A 21,085-nucleotide genomic window follows, 5' to 3' on the forward strand; every position below is an offset into this window, starting at 1 on the left:
AAGGGCACCCCCCCCCCACATTCCTACATTCTTAACCAAAATTTATTTATACCAACATCATGGTCACAGAACAGTGGGGTAAAGAGCAAATGTTGTCAGCACTGAAAATGGCTTTCAGTAACTTGACTTTGCAGCATCGTCACTCAAAAGATTTCCTGAACAACTATCAGGCTCCAGTACATATATTACATACAGACATATCTACAGTGTGTGATATGTAGAGATCAGTATAATTAAAGAAATAAATACCTAAATTAATATATAAAATACATCAACACCCCCCCAGAGGATGCAGGCAAATATACTGAACAGTATGTCAGTGCAGTATACAAGCACCTGTACAACTGCATGGACTCAAGCCATACTCAACAGAACTAAAACCTGCTCCTCAAGGAAGCACAAACCTATCTGGTGGACATCCTCTATCAACAGGCTTTACAACAAAGGGAAGAAACTGTTGCACAAGGGTAAAATGGCCCAAATTCCCAACTGGAAAAACTCCCTCCTTAGCCTCAACAAGCAAATTAGATCACTAGTGAAAACCTCCAAAGCCAATTATGACTCGAAACTAGCATCCGAAACAAAGACTAACCACAAAGCCTTTTTCAGTTACGTCAGGAACCTCCATGGCAAAGCCCAAGTTTGTTCATAATGGTACCACTTACACTGACCCTTGTTGACAATGCAAATTTCAGCCCCCTGTCCTCCCCCAAAGGCCCATTCGTCATTCTCGATACTTACCCTGCACCTCACATCTTCATAGATCAAGTGTTAAAGGCCTTACACAATGCAAAAACACAGCTTCCATGGGACCTGATAGTATCCCAGGCTGTATTCTGCACCATCTCCAGCAAGAACAAGCCACGCCATTGCACAATGGAGAACTGCCATTGTCATCCCTTTGCACAAGGGTGCTGCCACTACTGACCCTGGCAACTACTGCCCCATTAACTTGACAAGTCTGATCTGTAAGGCCATGCAGCGTATTATGGACCTCATAAACAAGGACATAGGCAATCTCCAGGCACCTGACCCCATCCAGTTCGGATTCATCAATAGCAGATCTTGCTTGTTGAACCTGGTTGACTTTTTTGAGACTGTCACCAAGGCATTGGATGAGGGAGTCAGTACATACAGCTTACCCTGACCTGGCCAAAGCCTTTGACACAACCCCCCACTCAGGTATCATTGAAAAGCTAACACAACTTGGCATAAATCCCTATCTCATCAGGTGGGTGGCCAACTGGCTCACTGATAGGACCCACAAGGTCAAAACAGGTGCCTCCACCTCTGACAGCAGATCTGTTACTAGTGAAGTTCCCCAGGGATCTGTTCTGAGACATCTACTGTTTGGTATCTACTTCTCAGAGGTCCAGGCAAAGACAAAAGGCCTGTGGCTGACCAAATTTGCTGATCACTGTAAGTTGGGTGCTGTCACTGACTCCCCAAATTATGTTAACATAATATTAGAGGGTCTCACAGCCACAAATGACTGGTGCCAAAGTCAAGGCCTTAAGTTAAATGCAAAAAAATGTATTGTCATACCATTCAGCAAAAACCCAGCCCCTAATGATTACCACATCAACGGCAACCCTCTAAGCATACAACGGTTATTGCCACTCTGTACTCGTCCCTCATTAGCCCAATAATTGAGTACAACGTCCTGTTTGGTATGTACCTCTCTAAACACCTGCACCAACTGGAAAGGCCACAGAAATACCTCACAAAGAGAATCCATGGCCTCCAACACCTGTCCTATGTGGACAGGCTCAAATCACAAACTCTACTCTACATCTGGAGCATTTCTCCCCGGGCCTCCGCTGAAAACAGGCTCTGTGGAACCTAGTCGGACTTTCCCGGTCAACAAATGATAAATAAATAAATAAATAAATAAAATACTCGTTACTGTACAGATTGCTCAGAGGCATCTGTGTCTCACCTACAAGACAATCTCGGACCCTGCCCTACTAGAGATGCTCCATATCATTAAATCTAACTCCTCGCACATTATCCAATCAAAAGGCCTAAATCTAATATGTGACATTAACAAAACCTGCTGGAGCAACATATTTGTCTCCTGGAGGCTGCCCCATCTATGGAATAAACTCCCCATGCATGTCGAACAAAGTAGGTTGCTGACCCTCCAAGTGCAACCTTAATGAGTGGATGGAAAACCACAAATTTGTCTCAGGGGTTCCACCTGTGTTCCTCATTGACAGGGGCAACAGGTGCTGACTGAGGTTTGTTTTTTGGGGGATAAACTCTTGGCTAGGCTTATAAGGATCCCACAGCCATTAGCCTAGAAAACTCCTATGATCCTATATGTAACCCTGATGAATCAGTCTCAAAACCCTTTAGGAAAGGATCTGTTGCCAACAAGCAAAATGGAGATTCAGACTTTCTGGAAGGGATAAGGGACTGGGGGGAAGGTCCCTTACATAGTCATTCTGGCTTATCTCGTTGTCCTTTACTTTGGGGGAATCCTGGTTTCTTTTTAAAACATCATTGTCATTGTTTTTAAATATCTGTTTACTTCCATTCTGATGAAACTGATCATTTTGTTTATTCCCAAAACTGGACAAGGGAGCAGAAAATCCCTTTGAAAATTTGAAGGAGTGCTGAAATATTTGAGAAATTCCCTGAATCAGCTCACCCTCTCATCACATTTTCTGATAATCTCTGCCACTGAGGTTCTATAACCAAAGGGGAATTTAACATTTCATTTTTTTTACATATTCTGTTTGGTTCAGAGAACACAGACAGAAAAAAACCTCCTTAATACAGTACTAGTGGCAACAGCCCAGGTTATAGCATCTATAGATTTATAAGCAGGCTTTAAACAATTAGCGACCTGAGAAATGAAAAAAATCAAACCACACAAAAACATTTTATAAAACATTCCTCATACTTTCACAATCAAATCACAAGAAACTTTAACATATGAGCCTATCAATGCAAAATTCAAACATTTGAGTTGCAGAAAAAAGAAGTTATGTACTTACCATAACGTTCCATGTTTGTAGTCCATCTCGCCTACATTCTTGCTAGATGGGTTCGGAGCAGATATTCGGCTCCGACTCGGCCAATACTAAAGCTCGAGAGCTTTTACTGGCTCGAGGCTAACCCCTATCCCATGGTGCGTCATGGCAATCCCCCAGATCTTGTTTGCAAGAAATCAATAAGTACCTAATAGTTATGAAACTATCAATAACTGTGTACATACAGACAGAACATTACTTAACGTTATCCATGCCAGGTGGACAACTACTACAAACAGGTCAGACAGCATAAGTATAGTCCACCAGATCCTCCAGGAACAGGAAGGGGGCAGGAGGGAGGGACACAAGAAAGTAGGCGAGATGGACTACAAACATGGAACGTTATGATAAGTACATAACTTCTTTATGTTATGTTATCCTATCTCACTAATTGTTGCTGGATGGGACAGCGTCCCTAGCACCTTTATCCCGGGTGGCTCAAGAGAAGACACTCCAGCACAGTGGACCCAAAGGATGACCTGTCCCGGGAGGCCAAATCCAATTTTTTAATGAGTGACAAAGGTATGCAGTCTTGCCCAAGTAGTTGCTGCACAAATGCTATCAATTGGGAGCCTAGATCTAAAGGCACACGAAGTTGATACTGCCACTGTAGAGTGGCCTTTTACTTTGTTGGGTAACTGTTTGCCAGTAAGCAAAGGAAATGCAATCTGAAAGCCATTTGAGAGGGTAACCTTAGAAACAGGCAAGCCTTTATTTTTGTCTGAAAAGGAGACAAATAATTGATCTGATTTTCTAAATACTTTAGTCATGTGTAGGTAAAACCTGAGAATTCTGTGGACGTCTAACTGGTGTAGCCTGTATTCAGATTTATTAGAATGATTTGGAAAAAACACTGGCAGCTCAATAGTAGTGTTAAGATTACATTCTGAACATACCTTGGGAAGAAAGGAAGGGTTAGTTCTAAGTGAGACTCTATCCTTGTGGAAAACAATGTAAGGAGGTTGAATAGTAAGAGCCTGCAATTCCGACACTCTCCTAGCAGAAGTTATAGCTACTAAAAATAGTGTTTTCCAAGATAATAACTTCAGATCCGACGAAGAGGAGGGTTCAAAGGGGGAAGAAATTAAGGATGTGAGAACGAAATTTAGGTCCCAGGGTTCTGGTGGCTGTTTGATTGGAGGCCTGAGTAGATGATCTGTCTTCAAAAAGGTTTTGCACAAAGAGTGGGACATGATGGGATTTCCCATGTAGCCAAAATGGTAATTAGAGATGGCAGCTAACTGAACCATAGCAGCAGCAGCTCCTTCATGAAAAATGGAGGCAAGGAAGGACAAAATGGATTCTATAGGAGCTGTATAGGGATCTAAGCCTTGGTTTCCAGCCCAAATAGAGAACCTTTTCCATTTGTTGGAATGTAGTTTCCTAGTGGAAGGCTTGTGGGAAGAAATCAGAATGTGTTTGACTGAAGGTGAGAGGGAAATACACCTGACTATTCGTGGAACTGGAGCAGCCATGCTGTCAATTTCAGGGTCTGGATGGTAGGATGGAACTGCCCCGATTGATGAATCAGGAGGTCTGGAGATGGTTCCAGAATCCATGGTTACTCCAAGAGGTAAAGCCCACAGGAAGGGAAAGCAGACTTGACTATGGCCAGTAAGGAGCAATGAGGATCAGGGTACTCCAACTGTTTTGCTTTCTGTATCACTTTTGGAATGAGAGGAAAAGGTGGGAAGGTATAAAGGAGTTCTGGAGGCCAATCGTGGACTAGAACATCCCTAGGTGACATCCCCGGATGGGGAATTAGGGCAAAGTAGCTGCTGCATTTGGTGTTCAGGTGCGTGGCGAATAGGTCGCAGCAAGGCTGATCCCATCTGTGAAAGATCTCTTTCGCAACTTCCAATCCAGGGACCACTCGTGAGGCATGAGAATTGCTTGACTTGAGTTTGTCTGCTATCACACTGGACTTCCCCGAGATGTGCATTGCTACTAGAAAGCGTCGAGTGTCCATCGCCCATTTCCAAACTCTTAAGGCCTCTCGACAAAGCAGTTAAGATTTGTTTCCCCCTTGCCTGTTTATGTACCACATGACAGACATGTTGTCTGACTAAATTGCAATTGTCCCGGTGGGAAGAGAACTGTGAAGTGCTTGCAACGCATATAGTACCGCTCTCATCTCCAGAACATTGATGTGCAAGTGGTTCTGCCAAGTGCCTTGGACCGTCATTCCCAGATAATGCCCCCCCCCCCAAATCTGGGAGGTGTCCATGGTCAAAACTGCATTTTCTTGGGGAGGAATACGTGGATGACCTAAAAGAAGTTGTTCCGTATGCAACCACCATGTCAGATCCTTCTTGCAGGTGTTTGTGATGAGAATCTGATGCGACAGGGGAAGACCCTGCATTGACCATTGGGCAAATAGCAGCCATTGAAATACTCTCATGTGCAGACAGGCTAGGGGAACTAAGAGAATGGAGGAAGCCATAGTCCCTAGGACTTGAAGGACTACTACCCGGGCCTGAACTTTTTGACTGTTTAGCAAGGATCTAACTTGGTTACGCAATGATTCTACTGTTTCTGGTGTTAGTCTTGCTGTCATGGTGGTTGAGTCCATTTCTGAGCCTAAGAATGTGCTGCAATGGAGATAAGGCTGATTTTTTTAGGTTTACTGTGATGCCTAATCTGGCGCACAAGGACAGTCTCTCGTCCCTGGTCCTGATCAATTGATGCTTGGTGGTAGCAGTGAGGAGCCAGTCATCTAGGTACAGAAACACCTGGAATCCTTGACATCTCCGGTGAGCCGTTACTACTGCCATTCATTTGGTGAACACTCTGGGGGCTGTAGTGAGGCCAAAGAGCAATGTTCGAAACTGAAAATGACTGGCTCCCAGCCAAAAGCATAAGTGTGTTATGGAGCGCCTGTCCATTTTGATGTGGTAGTACGTATCCTGAAGATCTATTGAGCACATCCAATTGTCTTTCCCGATAAAGGGAAATATCGACTGCAGCGTGATCATTCGGAACTTCGATTTCTTTACGGACTTGTTGAGTTTGCTGAGATCTAGGATTGATCTCCAGTCCCGTCTTTTTTGGAAATAAAAAAAATCGTAAGTTCCAGAGCCTATTTGCTCTGTGGGGACTTCTTGGATTACTCTTTTTCCCAGCAACGAGATTCTAGTTGGATGGGTGGCAAGTCTGGTAGAGACCAGATTACCAGGGGATCAGAAACAAAGGGAATCAGGTAACCTCTGGATATTATGGTTTGTACCCAACGATCTTATGAAATGTTTAGCCAGGCGCTTGGGTACAGCGATAGACAACCCCCACTGTCTCCAGAGACAGACAGTCGGGCAACCCCTTAGGGGCAATGGAAGGGACGATCAGAGAAAGTTTCTCTATCTCCCTGGTGTTGCAGACCACCTCTGCCGCGAGGATGGCGTCTTCAGTTATATCCTCCCCCTCTGCCCCTAAGGGAGGGTTGACCTTGTGCCTGAGGGAAACCTTTTTGGGATTTACGGAACCACATTTTCCCTCCTGTTCAACCCTTGGGATAGGGTCTAGAAGGAAGGGAGAAACGGACTCCAACAGAAGATAAGGTTTTCCCTTCCTGCTCGCACCTGGTCAAGGTCTCTTTCACTTGAGGCCCAAAAAGAGTTGAACCATCAAAGGGGACGTTGGTGAAGGAAGACAAAGCATTCCGTGAAGTTACAGAGACGAATTCAAGAATGTCTCCTAAGAGAGATTCCTGCTGCGGCTGCCCTGCTCACTCCATCCACTGCATAGGAAATCAGCCTCATGGAGGAGTTAGCTATCGATGTAAGGGTGGAGAGCTGTGCAGAAACCTTATCCCTGGATTCCAAAGCTACTGAACCCTGAAGGGTATCGCCCAACTCCTTCAGGAGATCCCTCTGAAGTGGAGTAAAATGGGAAAGGTAATTCAGCGATCTTAAGGTAAATGCCGCTGAAGAGAGGGTATGCTTTCCATACCTATCCATCGTCCTGGACTCCTTGTTAGGAGGATGGCTATTGGAAGCTGTCTTGGACAATTCCTTTTTGGTGGCCGCTCCTACCACCATAGCATCAACGGGAACCCCTTTAGAAAGAAAAGACTTATCTTCTGGTGCAGTCATAAATTTGTTTGGCCTCCTCGGGACAGGCTCTGCTGTGTCTGGGGAGGTCCAGGCTTTCCGCAATATAACCCCTAACGGCTGGTCATAAGGCAGTGCCACCCAGGAGAAGGAAGGTCAGGAACCAAAGGCCTCAAGATACACTGATTCGTCCTCAGTAGGGTTAGAGGTCTTCCAATCACTCCTCTGTTTAAGGATTTCCAGGATGTCAGAAAGGAGACATCCTCAGAGGGGGATCTAGGGGACCCTTCGGACTACTCCAAATCAGTGCCAGGCATGCTTCCTCTTACAAAGTCTCTTCAGAGGGAGCTCTCCAGTGGGATAATCTAGGGAGGTCTCGGAAGAGGGGGCACCTCCAATGGGGGATGCTTGAGTCTCTGTATGGCTTTTGCAGAAGACAAAGCCTTCTCTATTGCTTTGAAGGCCTTTCCTCCCCACTCCGAAGATGACCTTCGCTCCGAGGAGACGGATGGTCAGCTCCGAGCAAGGGGGAATGGCTATGAAGCAGAAGTGGGAACCGAGCTAAGTCGAGCCAAAGCACCGGGAGGGAGGGTCGGTTCCGAAGAAAACCCAGGGTAACTATCCCCCTCGGAATCTGCTCGAGAGCGTCAGCTCCCAGATCCCTTGGCTCCAGACTGAGCCGCAGAAGACAGAGTTATCGGTTCTGAGGAAGCAGGAAAAATTCTAGGAACTGAAGGATCCAACATTGAGGAACCTGAAGTGATTGGCTCCGATAGCAGTGGATTGCAAAAGGGTCGGCTCCGAAGCCTTTGGGTCTGGAGGGGCCAATTTTCTTGCCAGAGCTGGGTCAGAGAGCAACCTTTTCACCACATGCTCGATGTCCTCATCTGAAAGAGTCCTGGAGGATCGGGTGGAAACAGAAGGACATCTCTTCCTCTCTAAAATAGGAGGTCTCAAAGTAGGTGAAACAGGGTCGATATCAGGTAACTGTCTCGGTGCCGAAGGTTGCTTCGGTACCGAAGAGACCAACAGCACAGAGACAGAAGAAGTAGAATTGAAGCCAGAACTCCTCGGCTCAGTCGCTTTGGACTTTTTCGACTGTTCCGAAGCTGGAGCCAAAGATTTTTTTTAGTAGTCTTGGCAGCTGTCTGACCAAGTTCAAGCTGTTCCTGGAAGGAACTAGTCATAAGCCCCCTATCTATTAATTTGCGTTTCCTCTCATTAAGAACCCTAGTACTGAAGGCATGGCAAAAGGTACAGGGTTCTTTGTAAGTGGGCTTCGCCTAAGCAGTACACACAGCTAGTGTGACGGTCTGTCAATGACATCTTCTGTGAGCATTTATCACATTTTTTGAACACTGAAGGGCGATGGTCCTTGTGTTCTTTTTCCTTAGACATGCTAAAAAGAACAAGCTAAAGCTACCAGGAAAAAAAACAACTCTAACTATACTAACAATACTATACTACTGAAATAACAATACCAACAAACAGTAAAGATAGAAAATTGGAAACGATTCTTTTTTCTTTTCTTTTTTTTCTTTTAAGAAGAAACTCTCAGGGAGGAAAGGCCCTTAAATGGGCAACTACGGCCCTCTAACTGAAACAGACTGTACAATCCTATGGGGGGAAATAGGGGTTAAACACTCAATACAATCACACAAGAAAAGGTACTAACTGTAAGGAGTAAAAGATGAAGAAAAAAGTGGTGAAAAAACAAGATTTTGCAAAAAATCTTCTACTTAGCCAATGAGCCAGTAAGGAGACAAACTCAAAGCTTTTGCGGCAAACATCTGGGGAATTACCGTGAGGCACCAAGGGATAGGGGTTAGCCTTGAGCCAGTAAAAGCTCTCGAGCTTTAGTATCGGCTGAGTCGGAGCCAAATATCAGCTCCGAACGCATCCAGCAAGAATTACAGTGAGATAGGATAACATAACATCATATACCTTTTCCCAGACTTATCAATTGTTTTGCCATCCTTGTCATAATGAGAAGGATTAAAATAAAAAAATGCTTGGCAGCAGCTAGAATAACTAACGCTACAGCTGCTGGGTCATGCCTTGGATGTATGTAGAAAAATGTGAAAGACTGGGAAATGTACATTCTCTCTGGTTTCTTAGCAGCAAAAGGCTGACTATCAGGAAAACCAGAGGCTGAGACAAACACGTCCGCCAATGCTGTCAGCACTAGGAAATGGGAAGAAGTTTTGGAAATTCTATTTGTGCCAGTTCATAGTATTTTCAGAGGGACTAAGAAACCTCAGCGTACTCCCACTGTACAAACTTGCACATTCTGCAAACAGTCTCAAATAAAGAAAGTTCCTCACAAGAAGATTCAGATACCATGCTCTCCTTTGAGTCTGACTCAGAAATCTGAGGAGAAAAACCTGCCTCTGCCCCATCATACTCCTCAAAAGATTTAATTTCTTGAATGTTTTGGGAAAAGAGGAAGTTCTTTTTCTTTTACCAGAAATCACCATGTAAGATGTGACAATATCCTGTACAAGACCCAGAGCCAGTCCTAATAAACTACTCCCGCCCAGCAGAACTGGTGCAGGAGACGGTAAATGTTTGGTTGTCTATCTCTTTTTGACAGGAAAGATGACGCAAATGGATTTATAAATGGCAGAAGCAACTTTCCCAAGGGTGGGCACAACATTCTGGCTAAGCAGGGGCACTTGCCCCTTCTCCCAAGTCTGAAAAGAGTGCCTATCCCTTGCCCACTGAACTGACCCAACAGCTGCAGAGAACATGGCTAAACCCCCATCTATAATGATTGTATGACTGAATGGACAACATCAGGGGGACCTGGGGGAACAAGACAAGTGGTCTTAGGAGCCAACTATGTACACAGCAAAGTCACCCACCTTTGTCTGAGGCAAACTGCTAACCCGTTGTGATGGCAAAGGCTATTTAGTTAATGTTTTGTTTTTGTGGCTGAAAGAAGGACCAACAGTGAGATCAGTAGTTTCCTGGAGAAGCTAAGCAGCAAAAGCAGTAAATTTTTAAAACTACCCTTTTCCAGGAAAAAAAAAACACACAGTAAAAAGCACTGTAATACACTTTACCAGTCCAAAAAAGGTCACTTAAACACAGTTTCTCCATTAAAAATAATCAGTTTTAGAATGCTTAAATTAACTTTTAAACTGTCAGAATGAAAAGTGTGTTCCTCTTTAAAAGTACAGTAAACGTCAAGTGACATCATCCGCCACTCTGGAATTATAGCTAAACTCACTAAACTAGGTATAAATCCCTATGTCACAAGATGGGTTGCCAACTGGCTCACTGACAGAACCCACACTGTAAAAGTTGCAGACTCCAAATCTGACTTCAAACCAGTGACAAGTGGAGTACCACAGGGTTTAGTCCTGGGACCTCTCCTGTTTGGTATCTACTTCTCTGAAGTACAGGCTAATACAGAAGGCCTCTGGCTAATGAAGGTCGCAGATGACTGCAAACTAGGAGCCATAGTAGAGTCCCCAAATGATGTGGACATCCTAAAGAAGGGCCTCACTGAGACAGACGTCTCGTGTCAGAGGCATGGCCTCAAGCTCAATGCCAAAAAGTGCATTGTCATCCCCTTTGGTAAAAACTCTGTACCCATGAACTACCACATAAACGGCAGTCTACTTAACACCGAATGTGTGATAAGAGACCTTGGGACCCAGGTGGACAGTAGTCTCTCCTTGATAATAACATTGCCACAGTAGTCAGGAAATCCTTCTATGTGGCACACCTCATCACAAAAGGGTTCTCATCCAGGAAAAAAAGAGGTCATTGTTCCCCTCTACTCAGCACCCATTAGACCCATTACAGAGTACAACGCCCCTTTTGGAATGTACCTCACAGGACATCTGCAGCAGCTGGAAAGACCACAGAAGTACCTGACAAAGAGGATTACACTGACCGTCTCAAAAAACTCCAACTTTACTCTGTAGCATACCACCTACTCCAAGGAGATCTCTACATATAAAGCTATGTTAAACCCAAAGCTGTTGGACATGCTACACCTAAAGAAATCCCAATTCCTCCGAGCTATACGCTCTAGGGACCTAAACCTTGTCACCACAATAAACAGGGCATGCTGGAGGGATAGATTCCTGTCCCAGATACTTCCTATACTCTGGAACAAGCTACCCATCTATGTCAAGCAAAGTTCCTCATTAGCACACTTCAAGAAAAATGTTGATGGTTGGATGGGAAACAGGAAATACACCCAGGGGATCCCTTATGTGGCTCTGCTCGACAGAGGCACAGGAAATTAACTTTCTTGGGTGGTGTAAGCCAGGGAACCTTGTTGGCTAAGCTTACTTAGGCCCTTGGGCCGATAGTCTAGTACCTACCTATGATAGTCAATAAAAGCACATTCCTAGCTTAAAATGTAATTTCCCACACAGGAAAGTAAGTTAAAAATAAAAAAAAAAATAATAACATGTGGAAGGTGTTTCCTCAAACGGAACTTATCTGCCTAGAAGGAGAACAGCACAAGCGGATCATCAATCCTCAAAAGCCTGAACAGGAGCACTCTTTTAGGCTACAGGAAAGCTCTGAAGGGCTTGGCACCCAAACCTGTCTTTAGCTCAGATCATGCTAACAGTTTGGGTGTGATGTAGGGTGCCTGAAAGCACTGGAAGCTGGTCAGCTGTTAAATGCTGTGCAACCTATAACCCATATAGCTTAGGCTACTGTAGCAGTGATCAACATGAAAAACATTTACTGTTTTTTTCCCCTGAAAGATGGAAAAAGTGTCCCTGAGAAAAAAAAAGGTTGTCAACAACTCAGTCTTCAATACCACCAATCATGCACATTCCATGCTGTTAACAGTTAAATATGAGACTTCTGGACGTAAATGATTCCTCAACACAAATTCAGCAGCTTTGTTAGCACTACTGTTAAATGTAAGCATGTTGAAACAGGAGGGATGGGGACTTAACAGACATAACCAAGACAGGTTTAACCTGGAAACACAACTTAAAATGTGCAATAAGCAATGCAAGTTTCCTACACTGTTATTTAACATGCAGCAGAGCTAATATAGCTCATTATAAAATCTAGTTCATAAACATACTTACCCCAAGAAATCAAAGTCAATAGTTGAATATTTAGCTTGGATCAAGGCCCACAATCCCCAAAAGAAATGAGAAGCCTAAGAAAACAAAAATGTTCTGGTGAGGTATAACGTTTTATACTAGTAAATGTGTATGTCAAAAAATAAGTTGAATAAAGACTTTCATTACTTGATGCTAGTTAAATTACTTAAGGCACAACCCCCCCCCCTCAAACTTAAGGCTCTATTTTTTTATACAGAAATACAAATGAATGAAAGTTTATAAATTCTAGTAATGTGCACATTTTACCCAAAAGATAATGTCCTGTCTATGTTTGATATGGACAGCCATCAATTTTCTTTACCTGCTTTACCCAATTCACAGTCACAAGGGATCAAAGCAAACACTAGGGGCAAAGTAGGAACCAGCCTCAGATGGGAAGCCAGTCCATGCAAGGCACACACATAAAAAAAAAAACACAAAACGCAGACAGTTTATTACTGCAATCCATCAGCCACCAATTGTCTGGAATATGACAGAAAATCAGAGCGCCAGACAAAATTTATGGCAAGATATACACTTCTCCTTGAAGGCATTTCATCCAAGAAGCAAACCACGGAACCAAATGCTATGAGGAAAAAAACATTAATAGCTGCAGCACCTTAGTAACGTAGACAGACAGATAACTAACACTTACAGCACAACATGCTTTAACATTAGTGACAGTATCATTAAACAGACACTATCTGTACTATAACACGTAAAAAATCCAGAGTGAACTCCACTGCTGAGGACATGCAAAACTTTATTTACAAAGATAAAAAACAAGAAGGTGGGTGCTTTCGCAGTCTACTGGTTGCTTCTTCAGACCTACTAGCACATTGTATCTGAATTAATTACATACACACCTAACATCAATTAATCAATTACATGGTAAAAACTTGTCCTTCCCTTAAAGTTATAGCCAAACATCTATCTAAAGTACTGCTTATAAAGAAACACAATGATTAGTGTAAAAGCGGATGTGTCCTAAACAAAGGTTTTAGAGTAACACGCTCATTTAAGCCAGGGGGCTTATCTGCATTCAGACGCACTATCCACTCTTGTTCCCTCTGTTCAGTGAAATTTTTAAAATCACCCCACCCCCTTATTACACTCTAACACAAAAAGCTTAAAATCATGACCAGCTCCAAGGTCATTAATGTGTACTGCTAATGTACTTTTCATTCTTTTTGTTCCAATACCATTTCTCTCAGTGTCCTACTGGTCTTCCCTACATAATAATTAAAACATTTCACACAGTATGTAAAATAAACCAAGTGTTTTGTTGCAGTCGGCATTATAAAGATGTCTCTATCTGGAAACCTTTTAAAGGATTCATGAATAAACCTCCACTATGAACAAACTTATAGGCCTTGCAATGCCTACAGGGGAATGGAATGTCCCCTGCCGTTGTGATGGTGGTTTATAGCCTTCCCTCATGTTTTTATAACATAGTTGCCTTTTTAAAGATAAGTTATTCTTAAAACTAAAGCTTGGTGTTTCTCACAACTGCACTTATCTGCTTGCAAAATGGCTCAATTCTTCTTGACTACATTGCAGACTGTGTCAACATTACTACTGTAACTCAATACCAATTTAAATTTACCCTCTTCTCTATCATCATTCTCCTCCCTTCCATACCCATCTTCTGAGAACTTTTAGTTATGTACTTACCATAACTTCGGATGTATGGGATCCATCTCGCCTACATTCATAACTGATGGGTTCAGAGCCGATCCATCGGCTCCGACTCGGCCACTATATAGTAGAACGAAGTCTCTATTTGGCTGGGCTACCCCTTATCCCAAAATGCACCACGCCTGCTTCCCCAGATCTTGTTTGTTCGCTTTCATACCTACATCCAGACACAGAGGCATACCAGCAACTGTAACAAACTAAAGTCCTTCAAGAGAAAAACTCGGTAAGTAGCAGCATTCCCTCTATCCAATGGGAAGGGGGAAGGAGGGCGGGTACGTATGAATGTAGGCGAGATGGATCCCATACATCCGAAGTTATGGTAAGTACATAACTAAAAGATGTAATGGGATCCTATCTCGCCTACATTCATAACTGATGGGACAGCGTCCCTAGCACCTAAATCCCGGGTGGCTCATTGGAAAACACTCCTGAGAACTGTGGAACCAAAGGAAGCTCTACCTCGAGAAGCCACATCTATCCTGTAATGAGAAATGAAGGTGTGTGGAGAAGTCCAGGTAGCGGCCGCACAGATATCATCTATCGATAATTTGGAGTTGAATGCTACAGAAGTAGCCATTGCCCTGGTAGAATGAGCCCTGACTGGGAAAGGTAGCTTTTTGCCCGAACGTGAATAAATGAAGGAGATGCAATCTTTAATCCATTTGGCTATGGTGGTTTTAGCCACCGGTTGACCCAACCTATTTTCCGCAAAGGACACAAACAGCTGATCTGACTTTCGTGTCTGATTGGTCCTACTTAAATAAAAGTGCAGCTGTCTGTGAACATCCAACTGGTGGAATATATATTCTGCGCTATTGGAGAATTTGGGAAAAAACACAGGGAGCTCCAAGGATTGTTGAATGCATAAGGGGGATGCTACCTTGGGCAAGAAAGAGGGATTTAACTTGAGGGACACTCTGTCTTTGTGAAAGATCAAATAAGAAGGAATAGAACAGAGAGCCTGAAGCTCTGAGACCCGCTTGGCAGAGGTTATTGCCACCAAAAAGGCGGTTTTCCAAGATAGAAATTTTATATCACAAGTAGCTGCTGGTTCAAAGGGGCGGGCAGTTAAAGAAGCTAGAACCATATTCAGGTCCCAAGGGGGCACAGGATGGGCTATTGGGGGCCGAAGGAGCCACGCTCCTTTAAGGAAAGATTTGCAAAGCCTGTTTGCCATTAAGGAAGGCTCAAAGGAGACATGAAAATTAGAGATAGCCGCCAGTTGGACTTTAATTGTGGAAACTGAAGAGCCCAAATAAAACAAGGAAGCCAGGAATTCTAAAACCTGAGGTACTGGGGCGGTAAGGGGATCTATACTTCGTTGCTGGGCCCAAAGAGCAAACCTCTTCCACTTGCTGGAATACAGTTTAACAGTGGAAGGTTTGTGAGAAGAGGACAAAATGTGGATTACTTCTGGAGAAAAGGAGTTATCTCTGACTAAGGTTGGAAGTGGAGTAACCAAGCGGCCAACCTCAAGGACCTGAGGGATGGGTGAGACTGTCCCAACTGATGAGTCAACAGGTTGGGCACCAGGTCCAGAAACCATGGGCCCTCCACTGCATACCTCAGAAGGAAGGGGAACCAAACCTGACGAGGCCAGTGTGGAGCGATCAAAATCATGTCGCTCCCAAGATAAATCGCCTTCTGTATCACCTTCGGGAGAAGGGGAACCGGAGGGAAGAAGCAAAGTAGACCGGGGGGCCAACTGTGAGCTAGAGCGTCCCTGGGAATCTGCCCCTGAGAGGGAGTCAGAGTGAAGAAGTCCCTGCATTTCGCATTGTGAGGACTGGCGAACAAGTCGCAACAAGGGAGGCCCCACTTGGCGAAGATGTTTGCAGCCACCCTGTCGTTGAGGGACCACTCGTGGGGTAACAGGAGAGTTCTGCTCAGCCTGTCTGCAATCACATTGGATTTCCCCGGAATGTGCGTTGCCACTAGGAAACGCTGGGTAGAAATCGCTCAATGCCACACTCTCATGGCCTCTCGGCAAAGAGGGTAGGACCTGGTTCCGCCTTGCTTGTTTATGTACCAGACTACCAACATGTTGTCGGATAGGATCGCAATAGTACCCCGTGGAAGAGCATGATGAAGTGCTTGCAACATCAGTAGCACAGCTCTCATTTCCAGGATATTGATATGTAAGTGCGTTTCGTGAGCCTGCCACGTGCCTTGGACAGACCTGTCCAGATAATGACCCCCCCACCCTGTCTGGGAGGCGTCCGTGGTCACCGTGGCGATGGGAGGCTGAAGGGCAAAGGGTCGCCCCTGGTCCAGGTTGGACCGAAGCAGCCACCAACGTAGGTCCTGACGGCAAATTTCTGTAATCTGGACCAAATGGTTCAAGGGAAGTTCCTGAAAGGACCATTGAACCGACAGTAGCCATTGCAGCACCCGCATGTGCAGCCTGGCTAAGGGCACTAGAAGAATAGTCGAGGCCATCGTGCCCAATAACTGCAGAATCAGTCTGGCCTGAACTCGTGATCTGGGTAACAAGGTTTGAACCTGAGACTGCAGGACCTGAATAATTTCTGCCGGCAAGAATGCCCGCATTCTTCTTGTGTCTAACTCTGTGCCTATAAAGGTAATACGCTGAGACGGCTGCAGCACAGATTTTCCCCAATTGAACGTGATTCCTAGTGAATGACCCAAACTGACTGTGGTCATAAGCGCCCGAACTAATAGATGCTTGGAGGTGGCAGTAAGGAGACAGTCGTCTAAATAGGGAAACACTTGGAATCCTAGACTTCTCAAGTGAGCTGTCACTACTGCCAGACACTTGGTGAACACCCTGGGGGTTGTGGTGAGACCAAAGGGCAGTGCTCAGAACTGGAAATGACTGGTTCCCAGGTGGAAGTGTAAATGACTCCTGGACTCTTGATTTATCAGAATGTGATAGTAAGCGTCCTTGAGATCTATGGAGCACATCCAGACATCCTTCTCCAATAACGGAAGAATGGAGTGAAGGGTGACCATTCGGAATTTGGATTTTTTTACAAAGCGATTCAATGAGCTGAGGTCCAAAATGGGCCTTAAGTCCCCTGTTTTTTTTGGCACCAAAAATAGTCTTGAGTGAGTTCCTGATCCAATTTGGTCGGCGGGGACAGGCTGGATGACTCCTTTTCTTAGCAGCTTTGAAACCTCGACCGCTGCTTGATCCTGCTGACTGGGTGGCACGTCTGGGATTTTCCTGATAGGAAGAGGGGGGATCTTGATGAAAGGGATGAGATAGCCTCCGGTTATGGTTCGGAGCACCCACTGATCCTTGGTGATGGATTCCCAAGCCTGTGGGTGTTCCGCAAAACGACCCCCGACTGGCTCCGGAGATGCGCAGTCGGGCCATGTCTCAGGGACGGGGAGCGTAGGATGGACCACGAAAGGAATCGCGGTCTCCAGAGTTACAGGGGCCTCAGCCGCCTCTGGGGCGGCGTCTTCCTGAATCCCCCCCCAGGTCAAAAGACCAAAAAAGTAATAATAAACCACTTCGCTCCAGCCAAGTCGAGACCACGTCTAGCTTGAAAAGCGGCAAACGAGATCTGGGGAAGCAGGCGTGGTGCATTCTAGGATAAGGGGTAGCCCAGTCAATTAGAGACTTCGTTCTACTATATAGTGGCCGAGTCGGAGCTGATGGATCGGCTCCGAACCCATCAGTTATGAATGTAGGCGAGATAGGATCCCATTACATCAAGGGTTTACCTTTTGTGTGTCTAGTTCATTAATACAGTCATCTAACTCTCTTTTCGTATAGCCTCTCTGTAAAAAAATCCCTTTTCAGTTCTAACAAGGCATCCTCTAACATAGCATCATCATTATGCAGCCTCATCATCCTTAATACCTGACCCTTCACTACATTTCTGGATATGTGACGTGGGGTGCATACTCGTTTAAAGTAAGATAGCATTTTTCTTACTTTCTTTCTTTTTAAAAATGGATATCTTCAACTGCCCTAGAGCTTCTCTAGTCAATTTGATATCTAAAAACTCTAAATACTCTCTAGATGCTGTGTATTTAAACCTCAAAAATGTGGTCAAATGTAAATAATCAATAAATTCATATATCAAACCAAATGACCCCTTCCACAAACTAAATACATTGTCCACAAAACGTTTGTACCACACAATACGTTCTGCAAAACCATTGTTTCTCTTGGCAGTCATATTCCCATTGTGCCAACACCAGGATGGTGTAGCTATTTGTACATGCTGTCCCCATAGCTACACCAACCTTCTGTAGATAAAACACGCCGTTAAACAAAAAGACATTATCTTCCAACACTAACTCTAAAATTGTACAAATCAATTCTGCCTTCTCATAATTATGCCTAGTTAGAAGCGCCTTGATTTTCTCCACTCATCATAGATTGGGAATTACTGTAAAAAGGGATGTTACATCAAGGGCCATGAACACCAAATCTTCCAACTCACTAACACTGCTCATAACCAGATGAAACTCTCTTAAAAAATCTTTCGTGTCTTTCAACACAGTTTCTTCTATATCTACAATGGGGTGCAAACTTTTCTCAATAAAAATTGAGAGGGGTTCTGTGGCCCACCCCTTACTGGATACTATAGGTCTCATTGGAGGGTTAATGTCTTTATGCACCTTTGGAAGTCCGTACAACGTTGGTATTAATGGCTGGTCTACATTAAAATATTTAAACAAACTGTCTGTGTTCATCCCAGTTATCAGCAAGTCAAACACAAAGAAAGACAGTCCTTCCATGATGGCTTTAAAATGTGTATCTGACAATACTTGATACACATCCCTATCAGTTAACATAGCACACATACTATCTAGATAAGTTTTATCTAATATCACAATCTCTCCCCTCTTACTGGCGGGGTGGATTTCTATAGATGTCATGGCTTTCAATTCTTGTAGTGCTCTTATTTCACTAGGAGAAAAATGAAAGCATTTTTTTACTGTGCTCTATCTGCAGTGCTTCCCGTATCTCTTTCTCACATACCGAGAGAAAAATTTCTACAAAGGGGTTAGTTTCTGGTATAAACATACTTTTTTTAAAAAACATCTCGGGTCTGCTCAGTCTCTGAAAACTGTAGTTTCAAACAAATATTTCTGGCAAACAAACTCAGATCAATAATTACATCTGCCAAACCAGACTCCCTTGCAGGTATAAAAGACGGTCCTTTCCTTAAGGGTCTATATTGCTCATAAGTCAATGGAACAGAAGATAAGTTAATAACCACTTCATTGCTCCTTTGCTTTGAGTGCTTACCTTGTTCTGTTGTAAATCTGTTGACTGTATCCTCTGCCCGAGGTGTCCGCATCTCGACTGACTCCTGGATCTCCCTTTCATGAAGGCCTTTGGTAAAGGGAGTGGCTCGGATAAAGAAAAAAGAAACCAACTGTTCTGTAATCCCTCTGTTAACGGCACTGAAAACAGCGCCATCTTTGCTTGTTGTTGCAACTTCCTCTGAGCTACTTCATGCAGGTTCAGGCCCACTTAAAGGGGCATTTACATCCACTGAAGTATCCCGTAGTTACATTGTTAGAACCAGCTTCGTTTGGCCATGAAAAAACATGACCCTTGCTGAAATCAGAGAGAGATCTCTCAAGTTTTTTTAATTTCTGCAACCAGAATCTTATTTTCAAAATTAGGCACACTTTCATACAGTCTCATAAAGCTGTCTCCAATCACCTCTTCTGTAAAGGTCCGGGTGACTGTGGACTGCAAAAATTTAATGTCCTTCAATAATGCTTCCAATGAGGGCTTGAAATAGTCAATTAGAAACCGCATATACTCAAAGCCTGTGTGTAAATTCAACGCCTGCCAACGTCTTGAGCAAGTCGGGATAAGTCTCTCCAAAAGTTATATACTACATATATAACTTTCACACATATAATACATAATACTAACAACCACCAGATAGCTACATTTGCCTGCAACTCCCCTTAGAAATCCCATCACTACCTTGCCCTCAATCAACTGGCTTGTGAATTCCCACAACTATTCCAACTTTCTCAGCTACAGATGACACATTCTCTACTTCACAAACCTGTAGATTGTCCCTCCCCCTGTCTATCCACCTATCTCTATACAGACCTTCACAATCGCTCTGTAGCACTGACCAACAGCTACTTGACACCTAGAGGCCTAACAAGACAATACGCAGATTACTCTGCAAATGCACTACATCTCAAATTTGGAACAGACTCCCTTGTAATACATGCTCTATCCGATCTTCACTTCACAAAAGAATTCAAGACCTACCTTGCCAACTCCCCCTCATGCACTTGCCACCACACTACCCAACTCTCTTCATTCATTTTGTTTTACCATAATTTTTCTCCTCTCCTGACTCTTAATGTAACTTTATAAAAACCAGCGCTGGGGCCGCTGAGCTACACTGCAACCTAATCTAATCTCTCCTTCTTGGCTACTACCCCCCCCCCCCCCACCGCCGCCTATAGCTGCATTTCTCTGCCCTTTGGACTTTCCTTTAACTTTACTTCCTATAGCTGCTTACTTTCCTCTCTACACTCTCCTAAACCTTAGCCCCCCCCTTCCACTTTCAACCCCCTATTCGTAATACTTATTTTTTACCAACTTGGAGTAATCATTAATTTGTTGTCCTTATTTTTGGATGACCTTTTGCAAATCTGCAATTTTATTATTCCAGTTTTCTACCTCTTGCAACTTTCTACAATGTCATTGTTGAATTTTTTATGCTGTGTTAATTTTCATTATTTGTATGAATCGCTGCTGTTCTAAATTCATTTGTCACATATGTTATGAATGTATGTAGTTTTTGTATACATATTTGTGTGGAGCATTTCTATTCGGGTCTCCACTGAAAATGGGCCAACAGCCCAGTTGGACTAACCCAGTTAACAAAAGACAAATAAATAAAATAAATAAATAAAAGTTGGCATCTTAAAGATTCTTAATCCCCTCGGTATAACTTTATGAAACAATAAGGATTCAAAACGAAGTCTCTGCCACTGCAAACATTTCAGCCTGTATATTTTGTCTTCCAACTCTTTATAACTTGCCAGAAATTTATTTTTTACCTCTACATTCTCTTCAGGAACAGTTCCATCACTTGTAGCTGCACAGTTAATCAAGGGATTTGTTTCTGTTTGTAACAACCTTAGCAGTCTCTCTGTATGGTTGCTGGAAATCCCAGCAGGATAGTAATCCAGTTCTAATGACACTCCCAAAGCCACATCTAATCTGTTGAGCCAAAATTCACAAATG

General features: G+C 43.7%; 1 protein-coding gene across 1 annotated transcript in view; it reads right to left on the reverse strand.

Moving 5' to 3' along the window:
• The window catches only part of LOC122815308 (ethanolamine kinase 1-like), a 389,068-nt gene that overhangs the window by 53,357 nt on the left and 314,626 nt on the right, over nt 1-21,085 (reverse strand). Inside the window, exon 5 of the mRNA XM_044087691.1 lies at nt 12,154-12,227. Within this exon, the coding sequence (XP_043943626.1) occupies nt 12,154-12,227 (74 nt within the window). The remainder of the gene's footprint in view (nt 1-12,153; nt 12,228-21,085) is intronic.

The sequence above is a fragment of the Protopterus annectens genome, chromosome 11.part0 (genome assembly GCF_019279795.1).
Source record: "Protopterus annectens isolate FY-2018-M chromosome 11.part0, PAN1.0, whole genome shotgun sequence".
NCBI classification, from domain to species: Eukaryota; Metazoa; Chordata; order Ceratodontiformes; family Protopteridae; genus Protopterus; species Protopterus annectens.